Raw genomic sequence first — 17129 nt, 5'->3', positions numbered from 1 at the left:
TTCAGGTCATAAAATAACTGATGGGGAATCAATAATCACAGCAGGTTAGGTTTCACGATAAGACATCAACTTGTGTATCGGCACCTCCTCCCAACACTGCTCTTAGAAAATGACCAACTAAAATAGATGTGGCTGCGTAAAAAGTCTCTGTCCAACTTCGACTGGAGCAGAGAGCGATGACTCTGTTTGACTTTGACTCAACAGCATCTTTATTAGAGAGGTGTCAGCCAAAGGGAATGTTTCTGAGCCTAAAACAGGGACTGATTACTCTAAAGGTTGTTGCTGCTGACTTTCAAAGAACTAACATTTAATCAAAAATCAACCTTATTGATTAAAATAAAATCAGATAATGATAAAAGATGTATGCTGTTCACTTAAAGTTCTACAGCTTCAGGCCGTCTTCTCTGAATTTCTGACAAATGCAGCCTTTAAAATGTTAATAATAGCAGCTGAAATCACCGGATGATTAAATCAAAAAATTATTTCTTAATCTGGTTAAATGACAACTGCCAGTAAATTGAAGTTTGAATTGTTTTCATCTCTTATCCAGACTCAGGAAAACCTGTTGACTTACTGAGGTGATGACCTGCATCCTGACGCTGCTCAGACTGATCTGATTGGTCGTTAATCTAAATAACCAAAATATACCCTGAATACCTTCAACCTGCTTCACACCCTGTTTGGGTTACCAGTATAAGTTTCAGCATTTCTTACTTGTGTTACAAAGTCAATTTTACAAATTACAAAAATACTTTTGTGAGTCAATGAATAAATAATTAAATACCAATAAATGTTCCTAATAGAATAATTTGTTTATGGTGTAATCAATTAACAGAATGTGAAATTAATTTCTGTATTCATTTAACTTTAGCTTTGTCTAATTGATTTAATCCTTTTTTCATACATCTATGATATTTTTCTTGAATTCATTTGCTCTTTATCTATTCCTTTGTGCAACACAGAGATCATAAAACATCCTGAAATCTCTGTTTCAGTTCTCTTACTTTGTGTCTGAGGGTCCAGGTTCATCACTGAGGTTTGGAGGATGATCTTTGGACCAGTCACTCATCATAGACAGACAGTCGGGTTCTGGAGACCCAGCTCTCCATCTGTGGTGCCAACCTCTGCAAACACAAACATGTTGTTATTCACATCACATCAATCACTGAGAAATTCTCTCCTTAAAACCATTTAAGAAGCTCTGAACACACAAACTGCTGCAGAGAATCAGAAGCTTTCCTCTGTGGAACAGTCCTCTTAGATCACATCACAGCTTTTCTATCTGACATCAGGGGCCACGTTTCCGCTGCAGGAACTTTCCTCAGAGACCAAGCACCTCTGGAGGGTTTTGACCCTCTGAGTTTCCTCTGCAGTGACCAGGAACTAAAGATGCACCAGGAAATATTCTACAAACCAGGGCTTATTTCTCTCTGAGAATTAGTTAGTAGAAACTACTTTTAGGCAGAGATCACAGAGCAGGACCCTGAAAAACATCTAAATGATCATAAAGAAGTGTTGAATCTGTGTTGGTGTCTGATATCAAAACCAAACTGAAAGTTCTTGACTGATGTTAATTAAACTTCAGGTCATAAAATAACTGATGGGGAATCAATAATCACAGCAGGTTAGGTTTCACGATAAGACATCAACTTGTGTATCGGCACCTCCTCCCAACACTGCTCTTAGAAAATGACCAACTAAAATAGATGTGGCTGCGTAAAAAGTCTCTGTCCAACTTCGACTGGAGCAGAGAGCGATGACTCTGTTTGACTTTGACTCAACAGCATCTTTATTAGAGAGGTGTCAGCCAAAGGGAATGTTTCTGAGCCTAAAACAGGGACTGATTCCTCTAAAGGTTGTTGCTGCTGACTTTCAAAGAACTAACATTTAATCAAAAATCAACCTTATTGATTAAAATAAAATCAGATAATGATAAAAGATGTATGCTGTTCACTTAAAGTTCTTCAGCTTCAGGCCGTCTTCTCTGAATTTCTGACAAATGCAGCCTTTAAAATGTTAATAATAGCAGCTGAAATCACCGGATGATTAAATCAAAAAATTATTTCTTAATCTGGTTAAATGACAACTGCCAGTAAATTGAAGTTTGAATTGTTTTCATCTCTTATCCAGACTCAGGAAAACCTGTTGACTTACTGAGGTGATGACCTGCATCCTGACGCTGCTCAGACTGATCTGATTGGTCGTTAATCTAAATAACCAAAATATACCCTGAATACCTTCAACCTGCTTCACACCCTGTTTGGGTTACCAGTATAAGTTTCAGCATTTCTTACTTGTGTTACAAAGTCAATTTTACAAATTACAAAAATACTTTTGTGAGTCAATGAATAAATAATTAAATACCAATAAATGTTCCTAATAGAATAATTTGTTTATGGTGTAATCAATTAACAGAATGTGAAATTAATTTCTGTATTCATTTAACTTTAGCTTTGTCTAATTGATTTAATCCTTTTTTCATACATCTATGATATTTTTCTTGAATTCATTTGCTCTTTATCTATTAATTTATGCAACACAGAGATCATAAAACATCCTGAAATCTCTGTTTCAGTTCTCTTACTTTGTGTCTGAGGGTCCAGGTTCATCACTGAGGTTTGGAGGATAATCTTTGGACCAGTCACTCATCATAGACAGACAGTCGGGTTCTGGAGACTCAGCTCTCCGTCTGTGGTGCCAACCTCTGCAAACACAAACATGTTGTTATTCACATCACATCACTGAGAAATTCTCTCCTTAAAACCATTTAAGAAGCTCTGAACACACAAACTGCTGCAGAGAATCAGAAGCTTTCCCCTGTGGAACAGTCCTCTTAGATCACATCACAGCTTTTCTATCTGACATCAGGGGCCACGTTTCCTCTGTACCTGTATAAATTGCCATGGTGATATCCCAGATAATAAGCTGACCCCTTCGTGAGCAGTTCTCTTACTTTGTGTCTGATGGTCCAGGTCCATCTCTGAGTTCTGGAGGGCTGGATGGGATCCTGTTCACAGACAGACCGCTGGATGCTGCAGACTCTGCTTGGTCCATCTTCTGGACTTCAGTCAGTCTGAGAGAAGAAAAGAATGAAGACAAACATGTCTGTTCAAGTCTCAGACAAACTGAAACAAGCTTCTAACCTCCTGCTTTTCTTTCTGTTCCATGTCAGAAAGAACTTTGAGAGAAATGAGACTTCTTCATTTGTTTCAGACTCAGTTTGTGATGCCACAGCTGGATCAGCTGATCAGCTGGGTCAGTCTGAGCTTTGTGTGGAGTTTGTATTTACAGATGAGTTACTGCTGCCAAAGCTGCTCTGAAGTCCTCAAACATCACAGAAGACTGATTAAAAACCTGTTTTATGTTGAACTCAGTTTGTTAAACTTCTTCAGCTTCACTGGATTTATCTGTATTTCATGTTGTTAACACTCACCCTGATTCTGACTTCAGCTTTCATCCGGCTGCTGTCGACTCAAAATGGAGCTGAACTGTCTGAATGTGTCTGTCTTCTTTCATAATCTGATACAACTGGTTCACCTGGTCTGAAGCCCCGCCCTTTTTTCATTTACAGGAGAGCAGGTAAGTTAATTTCAGAGTGTGTGTTTGTGGAAAATGATTCTGTTTGTTGCACCATGAAAGCATTCAAACTTCTTTCAGCATCTGTGAGTTTTTATCACCTAAAGATGTTGATCAGAAATCACATTTCTGTCGTTTATTTTGTACAATATGAAGCAAACTATTAAAATTTAAATTGTGGCATAACTTTTAATACAAATATTTAATATTTTCATACGTATAAAGGACAGATATTTACCTAAAAAAGTTACTGCTGCCAAAGCTGCTCTGAAGTCCTCCAACAGAAGACTGATTAAAAACCTGTTTTATGTTGAACTCAGTTTGTTAAACTTCCTCAGCTTTACTGTATTTATCTGTGTGTTATTTACATGTTCATTCACTCATTCTGTCAGTAAACTCCTTCAGTAATGATCCAGCTTCTGCGAACAGCTGCCTCACATCCAACAATCTGAACTAAACAGTGAATCAGACACCTGAAAGAATCTGAACTTGATGATTTTACACCTGAGTTGGATCAGTTCTTTGTATCAGAGCCGTCTCATCAGCTTCGTTTTAACACCTGAAACAAACTGCTGAGTTCTGCTTGTTCTTCCTCTGCAGTCCACAGAGAGAAAACCCACTCAGAGACTCTGACAGTGAAAGAAGAAAAGTGTTGTTAACACTCACCCTGATTCTGACTTCAGCTTTCATCCGGCTGCTGTCGACTCAAAATGGAGCTGAACTGTCTGAATGTGTCTGTCTTCTTTCATAATCTGATACAACTGGTTCACCTGGTCTGAAGCCCCGCCCCTTTTTCATTTACAGGAGAGCAGGTAAGTTAATTTCAGAGTGTGTGTTTGTGGTGCTCACAGAGCAGCTCAAAGACTCTTCTGGACATCTGGTCCAAAATGATCCTGTTTGTTGCACCATGAAAACATTCAAACCTCTTTCAGCATCTGTGAGTTTTTATCACCTAAAGATGTTGATCAGAAATCACATTTCTGTCGTTTATTTGTACAATATGAAGCAAAAACAATAATGGCATATCTGTGACTCACTGTTTGATCACCACATTCATGTCTTTTCATGCAAATATGTTCCAGAAAAGTCCAAACTACTGTCATGTGATCAGAACAGTAAAGTTCAACTCAATTTCCCATAAACGTCAGCCTCCATAGCTGCTGTCAAATTTGTAGTTTAATTTTTCTAAAAGGAGTTCAGAGGTGACTGAATAATAAATATCAGTTTATCTTAGAATGAGAAAAACATGTTGAATCCATACATATTGAAACATATATATATATATATATATATATATCACCCAAAGATGTCATTTATTTGTACAATACACTACTTTTAAAACAAATATTTCATATTTTCATATAGATAAGTTGCAAATGTTTTCCTAAAAAGTCCAAACTACTGTCATGTGATTAGAATAATCAAGGTCAGCTACATTTCCCATGAGCATCAGCCTCCGCAGCTGCTGTCAAAGACTCATGGGAGATGTAGTTTTCTGATGCTAACGACATATTTGTAGTTTAATTTTTAATAAAAGGAGGAGGTGTTCAGATGTGACTGTTCAGAGCAGCAATAAATATCAGTTTAGCTCAGAGGAAAGAACAACCACAGCAACATGTTGGAGCTTCAGTATGTAACACCTGGTTGAATAATAGAACCAGTTATTAATGTCAAATAAATAAAATCGAAATTTAGATGTGGACCAGTTATTCAGAAGATTAGATTCACTCGGGAGAAATGGGTGTGAGTAGGAAAAGACAACAAACAAGAGATCACTGTTGTGTTATATTAAAAAAAGCAAAACATATCATTTATTTCGACATGAATTGATTTTCTTCTCGGTTTCTATACAATAATAATACAAGCCAAAATAAAAAAACACAAACTATTCCCTCTTTTCCTTTACAAATCCACCTGTCACGTAAGTATCTAAATTTGATGTCTAATTCTTAGTTTAGTGCTAATTTAGTTATTATTCTAATTGTCTAGTTTAATTCTAATTCTGTATTTTTTAATCCTATTTTAGTGTGTTTCTTACTGATAGGTGGTTTCCTTAACTTATGCATCTCTCAATCAAAACAATAAACAAAGATAAATAAAAATAGTTACAACAGTAAAAGTAGGTTATACAATCACAACATATCACAAATAAACTAAATCAACTTCTCTGACAGTCCAGGTTCAGTGGGTTTGGCTCGCCACTTCAGTTCTGCAATGTCTGACCAGCTGAACTGAAGAATTTGAATGGTGTCCATAAAGAAGGAGGAGATGATGATGAAAGGAGGTGGGGATGATGATGAGGAGGGTCACGATCAGCACACACACGAGCTCCTGGCCTTGGAAGCACAAGCCAGGGAAATAATCAATATAGATCTAAAACACACCTTCTAAATGATGTTATGTTATCATTTGTTTATAATGTCATTTATATTATTAATATAGAGTAAAAACAAAACAAAACACACCTATCTATAGTCACAAACTGGATCAGCTGATAGTCAGCTGATTCACCGGCAACAATGCTAACGCTGTAGCCGTTAACTTTTAAAATTAGCCGTTGGTAGCTAAAACACACCTTATAATTTATGTTATCATTGTAATATTATTTTTATCTTATCAATATTACGGGGAAAAAACACACCATTCTATACTTACATATTTACAAACTGGATCAGCTGATAGTCAGCTGATCCCAACCACCGGCAGCAATGCTAACGCTGTAGCCGTTAACGTTTAAAATTAGCCGTTGGTAGCTAAAACACACCTTATAATTTATGTTATCATTGTAATATTATTTTTATCTTATCAATATTACGGGGAAAAAACACACCGATCTATATTTACATATTTACAAACTGGATCAGCTGATAGTCAGCTGATCCCAACCACCGGCAGCAATGCTAACGCTGTAGCCGTTAACGTTTAAAATTAGCCGTTGGTAGCTAAAACACACCTTATAATTTATGTTATCATTGTAATATTATTTTTATCTTATCAATATTACGGGGAAAAAACACACCGATCTATATTTACATATTTACAAACTGGATCAGCTGATAGTCAGCTGATCCCAGCCACCGGCAGCAATGCTAACGCTGTAGCCGTTAACGTTTAAAATTAGCCGTTGGTAGCTAAAACACACCTTATAATTTATGTTATCATTGTAATATTATTTTTATCTTATCAATATTACGGGGAAAAAACACACCGATCTATATTTACATATTTACAAACTGGATCAGCTGATAGTCAGCTGATCCCAACCACCGGCAGCAATGCTAACGCTGTAGCCGTTAACGTTTAAAATTAGCCGTTGGTAGCTAAAACACACCTTATAATTTATGTTATCATTGTAATATTATTTTTATCTTATCAATATTACGGGGAAAAAACACACCGATCTATATTTACATATTTACAAACTGGATCAGCTGATAGTCAGCTGATCCCAGCCACCGGCAGCAATGCTAACGCTGTAGCCGTTAACGTTTAACATTAGCCGTTGGTAGCTTGCCAACGTTTCTTTTTTTTCTTCTTAACAGCCACTGAGCTACTATTTTTTCTTTTTAGTTCCAGGGCTACTTTGTGACGGAGTATTGTTTCACTCACCAAGAGTCTTTGATTTAAAACAGCAGGATTATTACTGTTCCAGGAGGTGTTTCTTCTTCTTTCTTTCTTTCTTTTCTTATTTTCTGTTGGTCTGTCTCTGAGTCCGTCTGTCTGGGTGCAGCTCTGAGCGTGAGGGCTTGGTCTACACAGCCTTTTATATCGGGATTGTTGTTATGGTTACATTAGAAATATATAAGTTTTATTTCGTTAATTAATAATTATTTATTAATTTAAATCATGTAACCTAAATATAAATCAAGTAATGTAAATAAAATGATTATTTATTTATTTAATATGTCCAGTAACCAGGGGTTACAAGTAACTGAGAGAACAGAGGCTGAGTTAGCTTAAGAAGCTGTTGGGACGTCAACAGAAACACACTGACTGGATGATGATGAAGTTTCAACTCAGAGAAAGTTTATTAATGGAAATGGGCGGAGCCTCAGACAAAGTGAACCAGATCATGAAGGAACCCAAACACATTCAGACAGCTCAGGTGTAGAATCAGGGTGAGTTTTAACAACATTATTCTTCTTTTCCTCCAGAGTCTGAGTGGGTTTCTCGAAGCTGAACTCGGTTTGGTTTATCTTCAACATAAACTGCTTTTATTGAACTGTGGAGTCTCTGTGTATGGAAGCGAATTTTGACTATAATTCAAATTAAAATGCATTTGCAGAAATGCTTTTTCATTTTAAGAATGTGGCTGCATTATTTGACTCATAAATGAAGTTAGTAATCAATCATCCTATTTGCATTTTAATTTTCTTCTTCAACAATGCTCAATCTTTCACTTAATTAAAATGAAAAAGAAATAGACATTTGAGATTAAATTTTTCAAAATATGCCCCAGCAAAGATACCAAAATTCAATTTGAAATGTCAAATAAAAAATTAAAATGCATTTGCAGAAATGCTTTTTCATTTTAAGAATGTGGCTGCGTTATTGGACTCCTAAATAAAATTAGTAATCAATCATTCCATTTGCATTTTCTTCTTTTCTTTCTTCTTCTACTGCCCATGATTCGAAAACGAAAAACAATCTGAGCGGCGCAGCAGAGTGACGTCAGCTCTTCTTCAGCTCCCTGCTGACTGAGCTACCCATCTTGTTCGGTAGGGGGCGGTGTGCACATCTGCATTGCATTACATTACAAATGTGCCGGGAAACTAATTGAATTGCCGGGTCTTTAGAGGACGCATCACAGATCATGGCGCTCCCTCAAACTGTGCAAACACTGTTAGAATTAGCTGAGCAGGTAGAATCTAATAATATATCTGAGTCTGATGCCTGTGGACGAGTAGAACAAGAGCTTGGCTGCATACTCTGCCGTCACAGATTTACACATTAATGAGGTTGCCATAGTAAACCTGTTCCGTCCTGGAACGACTGGATGCTGTGGAGCCTCAAATGGGACGAGGACGACCAACCATCAACATCCTGTTTGAGTCCATTGAAAATTATTTATTAAAAGGTTTAAAAATAAAGGAAATAGCGGAGCTGTTCGGCGTAAAGGTCACCAGACAATCAGTGGAGGATGCAAAGCAGCGGATTGATGTAGCAGACTCCTTATTACTGTTATTTGTAAAGGGACCGTGTTCACAACTAAACTTAATTGTTGCCATTTGATGCTTTGTGCCAAAGTTATAACCTGATCATTGTTGATGTGACTGTCACTAAAAATAACTTTTATAACGTAGATCAGCGGCTCCCTTCTATGTCCCAACCGGGTTGACGCACCCTCAATCCCCCAGACATAAAGAAACCGGGGGGGGGTTACATCCACTGCTATGTCAGACCTCACCCGGCAACAAGGAATTCCGTTTTCTGATTGGCTGAGATCCATGCCCATATTAATGTGACTGCATTTAAAAACCAAACGTTAACACTTCATAAATTATAAGACTTTCTAACCTTTTTTTCTTTTCTAAATAAAGTTAAAAGAAATCATATACTCAGTCAAACTGTTGTGTTTGATTATGTTGTATTAATTTGAGAAGAGATGCAACTGACCCAACAGTGCTGTTTAATGGCTGTTTGCTCCTTTAATTTCAGTATTTAACCTTCGGTGAAGTGCAGCAAATTTCAGACATGTCACACATGAATTGTCCAAGGACTCCTCATTTTATTCAAGTGATTATGGTTGCAGCAGATAAATAACATTTATTCTCTGTAGGACTTTAGATTCAGCTGTGAATGACATATTAAATGTCTTGAAGGTTTGAAAGTCTTTGTTAGTTATAAAGAATGTTTTTCCCTGGCTTTCTTTCAGGTCAAAGAGGTGAAACTTCACAGAGGAATGTCGCAGGAGTTTCCTCAGAGGGTCAAAGCCCAGCGGATCACAGGCTCATATCCGCTCTTGGAGCAGCATGTTCTAAATGATGGTGAGATGCAGACGGCCAGAGCAAAGACCAGAGCAGATAAAGCTCGAGATGTGATTGACATGGTGCGAGGAAAGGGAGCAGAAGCCAGCTCAGCTCAGCTCTGCTCTCAGGGAGGTGGATCCGTGGTTCTCCAGACATCTGAACTTACAGTAAAGCTGTGAGGATGAATGTCTGTAACAGCAGGCTGATTTACAGCCTCACATTGATGTGGTCTCCAGATGAGAAGCTCTGCTGTAAAGATTTTGTTTTTAAAAACTAGAATTGATTTCTGAAGGTGTTTCTCAGTCTGATTCAGATAAACATGGACTGCTGGGGATGGAAGTTTTTCTGGATACTTTTAAAAAAAAAAATACAATACAGGAAACAAGGAACTGGTCGACTGCTCTGTGGAAACAATTACAGGATGTACAGATATATGTTGCCTCCTCTGCTATTCTCAACATGTAAAGAAAACACAGCGATCTCCAGAGTGTATTTTTATTCTGTGCACTCTTGACTGGACTCGATAGTGTAGTGGGAGACCTGGGTTCAAATTGAGATGACAATTGTTGTAATCTGGCGCTATATAAATAAAATTGTATTGAATTGAATTGAATTGAAATCCCCTGCATGAAAGGTTCTACCTCCAGTAAGGGTCCTTACCCTATCTGCCTACCTGTAAGCCGCTTTGGATAAAAGCGTCTGCTAAATGCAGGAACATCGACACCCCATCCCTCACATTTTCAGCATAAAGCGTCTCGCTGCGTTTTGTTCATAACCGAACAGCAACTGCGGAAAAAGAGCTGATCAAACCGCCCACACATCCCGCTGAATATTTATGGCATTCATGTGTAAAAAGGCAAGAGAAGTCGAAGACAACACGTTAATCAATTAATGTGAAGCCTGATCTTAGGCTTCTGAAGTTTGCTGAAGACTTTGTGGACTTTAAGTGAAGTCTGCGTGGGGAAAGCTGTCCCACATTCTTGGCAGGGGATCAGTTTTTTCCAGTTTGCATACTTTGATGTCTTTGTAGGGCTCTTTGCTTTCTGAAGGTTCTTCAAAACTGGTCACAATGGTGTGGTTTCCTATCGGCACAAAGATAACGGAGCTGTGAACTGGCTCCATCTCTGCCGCTCTGCTTCTAAAATAAAAAATAAAAAAAACAGTGGAAGTCAGGGTTTCCAGCATGTCTGAAATCATCTTTACCTACAGCTGGAATATTTTAATTTGATAGAAAAGACAGCACATTTCCGCCTGAAATATTTCAAACTGATGAGTTTAGATAAAACAATGTAATCAATTCAAACTAATCAGAAACATATACAAACTTTGATTAGACTTATTTTTACAAACCTGTTGGTGGCTGCCTTGAACAGAATATTTCTGCTGTGCGTCTCTACGTGGCGTTTGCGATCACTTGAAGATTTAAAAGTCTTTTCACACTGATCACATTTGTACGGTCTCTCCCCCGTGTGGCTTCGTTGGTGAACTTTCAGGCTGCTGATCTGTCTGTAGGCTTTCCCACACTGGCCACAGTGGTATGGTTTATCTCCAGTGTGGGTGATTTGGTGGGCTTTTAAGTGCGAGTACACTGCAAACGGTTTGCCACAGTGATCACAGCAGTACACATCCTCTCCTGAGTGGAGGCGTTGGTGTGTTTTTAGGTTTCCTTGTTGACTGAAAGTTTTCCCACAAAGTTCACAGTGGTATGGCTTAATTCCAGAGTGGATAATTTGATGAGTTATTAAGTTTCCCATCTGATTGAAAGTCTTCTCACACAGACCACAGCTGTAAGGTTTGACTCCGGTGTGGATGAGCTGATGTCTTTTCAAGTTTTCCATCTGAGAAAAAGCCTTCCCACATTCTTCACAGCTGTAAGCTTTTTCTCCAGTGTGGATGACTTTGTGTTTTTTCAGGTGACTCTTCATCTTGAAAGCCTTCCCACATTCATTACAGGAGAACGGTTTAATTTCATTGTGAGTGAGCTGATGAGTGATTAGGGATCCCTTCACATTAAAAGCCTTCCCACACTGATCACAAATGAATGGTTTCATTCCACTGTGCATAAGTTTGTGGCTTCTGAGGTAATTAGCAGTGCAAAAACTCTTCCCACACTGATCGCAGTCGTGTGATTTCTCTTTGTTTGTGGCTCTTCGGGGGGCTTCGTCATCCTCCTGAAAGCGCTGAGGTCTCACTGTGTTTTTGTTTTTATGTTTCTGTAGTGATGGAGAAAGATACAGAGGCAGCGAGTTAAATAAGAGTGAAAACCTACTGTTTACAACAGCTGATGATGACAGAAATTACAACTTTCCACTTTCAGTCTTAACGTTTTTCTCCTTCAAATCTGCACTGAGAGAAAGTGACACCGTTTACAATCTTTTTGGAGGCATGTGCAGCTTTTTGTTAACTGCTTCTACTAAACGTTACCAACTCAGCAAAAAAAGCAACCAGCCTTACGTGTAGCGACATCTTAGACAAACATGGCTAAATTCGGTGGAAGCGTAGCCAGAACAGCCCAGCGAGCGCAGACATGTGCTTTTCCTCCAACAAATCTTTTCACATGGAAATATCACAGTTATCAAAACAGATTTGATCAGATGACCTCGCATTTGTAAAACTGGTAATAATGACAGCCTGAATAAGGGCAACTGGACTTCAATGTTCTTTGAGAATGAGACTGATTATCCACACTGCAGGTAGGAGTGTAGTTTAAAGGGTTATTTCACTGCAAAACCTCTAAATTTGGTTGTTTACATTTTTTTGTTATTTAGTCCCAGAGGAGAGGAGGTTTACTATTTAAAAAGGGCAATTATTTTAGTTTATTAATGTAACTTTATGTCCTAATAACATGAAGCTGTACATCTTCAAACCGGGAAGAGCTGTTGTCTTTATACACACAAGAATCTGGAAGGGTTTTAATCTCACAACAACTTTTAAATCAATACATTTAATGTTTAATATAAAAGGGTTTGTGACATCACACATGTGGCACTGAATTAAAACTGGACATGAAGCCCAATTCTATATAATACTGATCTCTATTGAATATTCAGTATAAAAATACCGGTTCCCAAGCCAGCAGAGAGACATGGTTTCTCCAGTGAGTCCTGGCTCTGCCCGAGGCTTCTTCCCCCAGGAGGAGTCTGAAAGGCATCCTGACATGCAGTGGAGCAACGACAGTGTTGTGGAAACTCATTTCCTCTTTTTTATTCTCACTACTCACATCTCATGAGGGCTGGAAAGTAGATCTATGGTAATTCAACAGCTCCTCCTTCCAACTCAGCTCTATTCACCACGACAGATCAGTACAAAGCTGCCCAAATCCACCTGTCAATCTCCCACTCCAGAACAAAACCTAGGGAAAATTAAACTGCCCCACTTTAGGCATCACTCGTTCTCAACCTGAAGTGGGAAATCCCATTCCCAATTAAGGGGCCATGGCCTCACGACTCGAAAGCATTTAAAGTATGAATATATTATCATTTAAGTTCAGTAAATGTGTCTTACTTTGTCCAAAAAGAAATTGCATACCCATCAGCTATTAGCTGTTCTCTTCTCTAAATAGCTCAGAACATCTAGCTTTGTGTAACAGATTATTTGACATTTTCTGGGATATTTTTCTCACCTTTTTTGAAGAAGACATTTTGCCTCGTTCGTGGCTGCCCTGAAAGAACCGATCGTCCTTGGTCACACTCGCTCTCCAACATCCACCTGTAACATCAGACGGATTTACACTCAAACTAAGATTCATTTAAGATTCAGTCCAAAACAAAAACATGACGCCATTTCTCGAAGTTCATATTAAAAGGATGCTTAGATTTAACATTTCTCACTGGAATACACTGCGTATTCTTTTGCTCCAACACATTTTTCTTCCCTCGTTTTGTCAGAAAAACCAACTGTCTGTGAGAAGTTTCAGATCGTTGCATCTGCAGCCTCTGAAGGTTCTGGAAATCCTTCCAGAAAAATAAAAACAGTTTGCCGAACTAAATTCTGGGTTTTTCTGACAGCCTTCCGTCACTTCTCTCTCAGCAACATCAATTCTTAGTACTGTGGCTCTTATGTGTGGCGTCAGAGGAGCAAACGGGCTAATTTTGAATAAACTAATCATCTAAAGATTTATATAAACAAGCTTTGCATGCAGAGGTTTATTTCCAGTTCAGTTTAGGTTTTTATTGTTTCAGGTTTGTTTACATCTGCCTGTACATTTGTTTTAAGCAGCATGAGACAAAAAATACATAAATTGACAATATCTAGGTAGTAAAATTTGTTCTGAGTCTGATTCTGAAGCTACAACCCTGAGGACACACTTCTTCTGCTAGCTGTCAATACGTAGCCATGTAGCCTTGCATGCTAACTTAACTGTTTGGTTTACAGGTTTCACACTTCATGTTTCCCCCTGCTGAAAACTCCTTCTGTGGCAGCAGTCTGCGAGCAGACTGAACGTCGTTAATGATGATTTTGTCTTCATAAACACGTAAACTCATGCTAGCATGCTAAGTTAACTACAGCTAGTGATTAGCTCCGCGGCTAAACGTTAGCTGCTGTGGTCGTAACTGTTATTTCCTCCAAAGACTCTCTACTTGTCTCAGCTTATTTTCACAGTAAACACATTTGACCTCAGAACAAAACTCAAGGAGAGAAACAGAATACATCATTCAGGAAATAACAAGATCAATTTAAGATTAAGCCAACTTATGCTAACGTTAGCTTGACAGTTACCTTTGAACGACTCCAGAGAATGAACTGTTAGCTGAAGCTGGGACACTTTTCAGACTAAGCAGAGATCCAACACCCAAACATCCTCCATGTCACTCGTTTATTTTTAATTTATGTAACATTAAGAACCGTTTAAACCACAAATCTCCATCTTCTAATGCTTTTTCTTCTTCTTCTACTATTTTTATTTAATAGCGGTTAGCAAACAACGTCATTGTGCATTATCGCCACCAACTGGTAAAGAGTGTAGCTCTTAGCTAGATGTAGCTAAACGCATAGACATCTGATATGATAACATATCTCCTGAGCGTCTTCAAAAAAATGTCTGGTCAAACTGTACTTTTTTCTTTGTAAACAGTTAATCTGGGACTCACCTTGTTGCTGCAACAATACTATTTTCTGTCGGTCAAACTGTGTTATTTTTGGTGACATCCTGTTAGGGGGCCAATTCCCCATATTTACTTTATTAATGGTGCAGAGTGACTTCTGCTGATGATTGGTAAGCGCTTTCCCAGTTTCTCTGTGAAGGAAGCAGTTATAGTCTTATATTTCCATAACATCCATAATATCCAGACCCTACGGCAACGACGGAGGTGGTTTTGCACAGATGGAACAGCTAAGTCATGTGCTTGCAAAAAAAATAGAGGCACCTGATACCCCAGTGAGATCTCAAAAGGTGAGTTTCCAGTAATAGAACTGATGAGAGAAATGTGTGTGTAGTCTATCCAGGGAAGATAATCACTCCAAGTAATCTGATTGGAACTAGTAACACCATGGATCTTTTAGAATCCATGTCTTAGGTCGGCTGTTTCTATGGCTGTGGAGAGTTTAGAAAGTGATGTGAGATGTGCGGCTTTGGAGAACCGGTCAATTATTGTCAAAATAACAGTTTTACCTTGAGACGAGGGAAGGCCAATGATGAAGTCAAGAGCAATGTGGGACCAAGGCCGACCAGGAACAGGCAGCGGCTCCAAGAACCGGCAGCGGCTCCAGGAACCGGCAGCGGTTCCAGGAACCGGCAGCGGTTCCAAGAACCGGCAGTGGTTCCAGGAACCGGCAGCGGTTCCAAGAACCGGCAGTGGTTCCAGGAACCGGCAGCGGTTCCAGGAACCAACAGTGGTTCCAAGAACCGGCAGCGGTTCCAGGAACCAACAGTGGTTCCAAGAACCGGCAGCGGTTCCAAGAACCGGCAGTGGTTCCAGGAACCGGCAGCGGTTCCAAGAACCGGCAGTAGCTCCAGGAACCAACAGTGGTTCCAAGAACCGGCAGCGGTTCCAGGAACCGGCAGTAGCTCCAGGAACCAACAGTGGTTCCAAGAACCGGCAGTGGCTCCAGGAACCGGCAGCGGTTCCAGGAACAGGCAGCGGTTCCGGGAACAGGCAGCGGTCGGAGCTTCCCCGCTGGTGGCTGATGGGACGCCTCAGCTCGGTTGCGTTCTGCTCGGACAAAACAACGGACATCTGCTGCCACAGCAGGCCACCAGAAGGACTCCTGCAGAAAACTTGGAGTTCCATTAATATCAGGATGGCTTGTTAGACTCCATTGAAGTATTTTAGATCTCATACTAGAGGGAACAAAAAGTCGGTTTGGTGAAATGTTTCTGGGATACGGTTCAGGCTCTTCGGTCCTTCTAATTTTTGACTCTATTTACCAGGTGAGAGTGGCTACAGAACAGGACGGCTGCAGGATAGAATCTGTCTCTGTGGTTTCTGAGGAGGAAAACTGGCGTGACAAGGCATTGGGTTTGATATTACGAGATCCAGGTCCGTAGGAGATATTGAAGTCATATTGTCCAAAAGGCAAAGCCAGGCAGAGCGGGGGCTGAAATGAAGTGAGACATTAAATCTCTGAAAGCATCCTCGGCTTCTTTAGTCTCACATAAATAAATAAATGTTTGCTGGTATTGGGGTTGGTGACTTCTGGGCTGCACTGTGGTGTGGTGGTGAGCACCACTGCATGAGGGTTCCTGGTTCCAATCCCGGCTGGGGCCTTTCTGTGGCTCGTTTCCCCGAGTATGCGCAGGTTTTCTCAGGTACTCCCACCAGGTTAGGTTCATCAGAGACACTAAATTGTCCCGAGGAGTCGGTGTGAGCGCGTATGATTGTGATTTTTCTACATATTTATGTTTTGTCATTTTAATCACCCTCAATATTGAAAGAAACTTGAAATAAAGACAAAGAGAAAAAGTGGTTAAAAGTTGTATTTTTTTTTCTGAAAACCTACATTTGTTCTCACATTAAACAATTTATTATGATCCTGGAAGTCTCATCATAGACTTCCTCATTTAGTGACAAACAACAACAGAACCTGTGATAAAGGAAGGTCTGCTGATCTCTCTGTTGGGCTCCATGAAGTGGAAGAGAAACAACAACATACAGACACATCAACACAAGCATCCAACTAACATTTAGAGCTCAGAGAAGTTTAGATTTTCATGTGGAGAAACATTTCTGTGAATAAAACTCCTCATTAGCAGTGATTTCCTCCATGGCTGCACAAACACAGGAAAAAGCAGCGCAGAGACATCACAGCAATGACCTTTATTTGAGTTTACACAACTCTGCTGTGTCTCCAGTCCATCCAATCCTGAGTCCAGCATGGAGCGGCTGAGTGAATGTGGTCTGGACTCTGTGGAGCAGAGTCATGGTTCCAGAGACGCTGTAGAAGGACAGAATACCTGCTCTGTGATCCAGGTACACTCCGACTCTGGAGGACTCAGGACCTGAGATGAAGGTTTTTATCTTGTTGTACCTAAATTCATTATGAGTTTGGTAACATCTCAGTGCCCAAGATCTGTCATTAAATCCGAATGCACACTCATTCACGTCCCCTGCTCTGCTGATGTTCTTGTATGCGACGGCTACATCA

At 39.5% G+C, this 17129-nt stretch overlaps 2 protein-coding genes across 4 annotated transcripts in view; both read right to left on the bottom strand.

The window, feature by feature from the left end:
- LOC140284891 (uncharacterized) overlaps window positions 1–3506 on the bottom strand; it is a 28844-nt gene extending 25338 nt beyond the window's left edge. The window contains exons 1-4 of the mRNA XM_072378906.1: window positions 3434–3506; window positions 2954–3073; window positions 2585–2704; window positions 1005–1124 (exon numbers count right to left, since the gene is read on the bottom strand). Coding sequence (XP_072235007.1) covers window positions 1005–1124; window positions 2585–2704; window positions 2954–3054 — 341 coding nt within the window. The 5' untranslated portion in view covers window positions 3055–3073; window positions 3434–3506. The remainder of the gene's footprint in view (window positions 1–1004; window positions 1125–2584; window positions 2705–2953; window positions 3074–3433) is intronic.
- Window positions 3507–10026: 6520 nt separating this feature from the next.
- On the bottom strand, window positions 10027–14426 carry LOC140284774 (uncharacterized). 3 transcript variants are annotated; one of them, XM_072378763.1, is made up of 4 exons: window positions 14265–14426; window positions 13168–13253; window positions 10896–11758; window positions 10027–10683 (listed from the first exon to the last, which is right to left on the bottom strand). In XM_072378763.1, exons 2-4 carry the CDS (start codon window positions 13183–13185, stop codon window positions 10488–10490), a joined length of 1077 nt encoding a protein of 358 aa, XP_072234864.1. In that variant the 5' UTR covers window positions 13186–13253; window positions 14265–14426; the 3' UTR covers window positions 10027–10487. The 3 variants fall into 3 exon arrangements, with proteins under 3 accessions (XP_072234864.1, XP_072234866.1, XP_072234865.1); XM_072378765.1 differs by lacking the exon at window positions 14265–14426 and adding an exon at window positions 12766–12897 and having other exon boundaries at window positions 13168–13237; XM_072378764.1 differs by lacking the exons at window positions 13168–13253; window positions 14265–14426 and adding an exon at window positions 12766–13008.
- Between the last annotated feature and the right edge of the window lie 2703 nt (window positions 14427–17129).

The sequence above is a fragment of the Leuresthes tenuis genome, unplaced genomic scaffold (genome assembly GCF_036924035.1).
Source record: "Leuresthes tenuis unplaced genomic scaffold, fLeuTen1.0.hap1 SCAF_24, whole genome shotgun sequence".
NCBI lineage: Eukaryota > Metazoa > Chordata > Actinopteri > Atheriniformes > Atherinopsidae > Leuresthes > Leuresthes tenuis.
The sequence above is the reverse complement of the archived record's forward strand: the minus strand, read 5'-3'. Positions and strand labels throughout refer to the sequence as shown.

Coding starts and splice junctions, on each gene's coding strand:
- LOC140284774 (XM_072378763.1), bottom strand. Junction 10,684..10,895: donor TTCAAGGCAGCCACCAACAG/GTTTGTAAAAAT, acceptor TTTTTATTTTAG/AAGCAGAGCGGCAGAGATGG.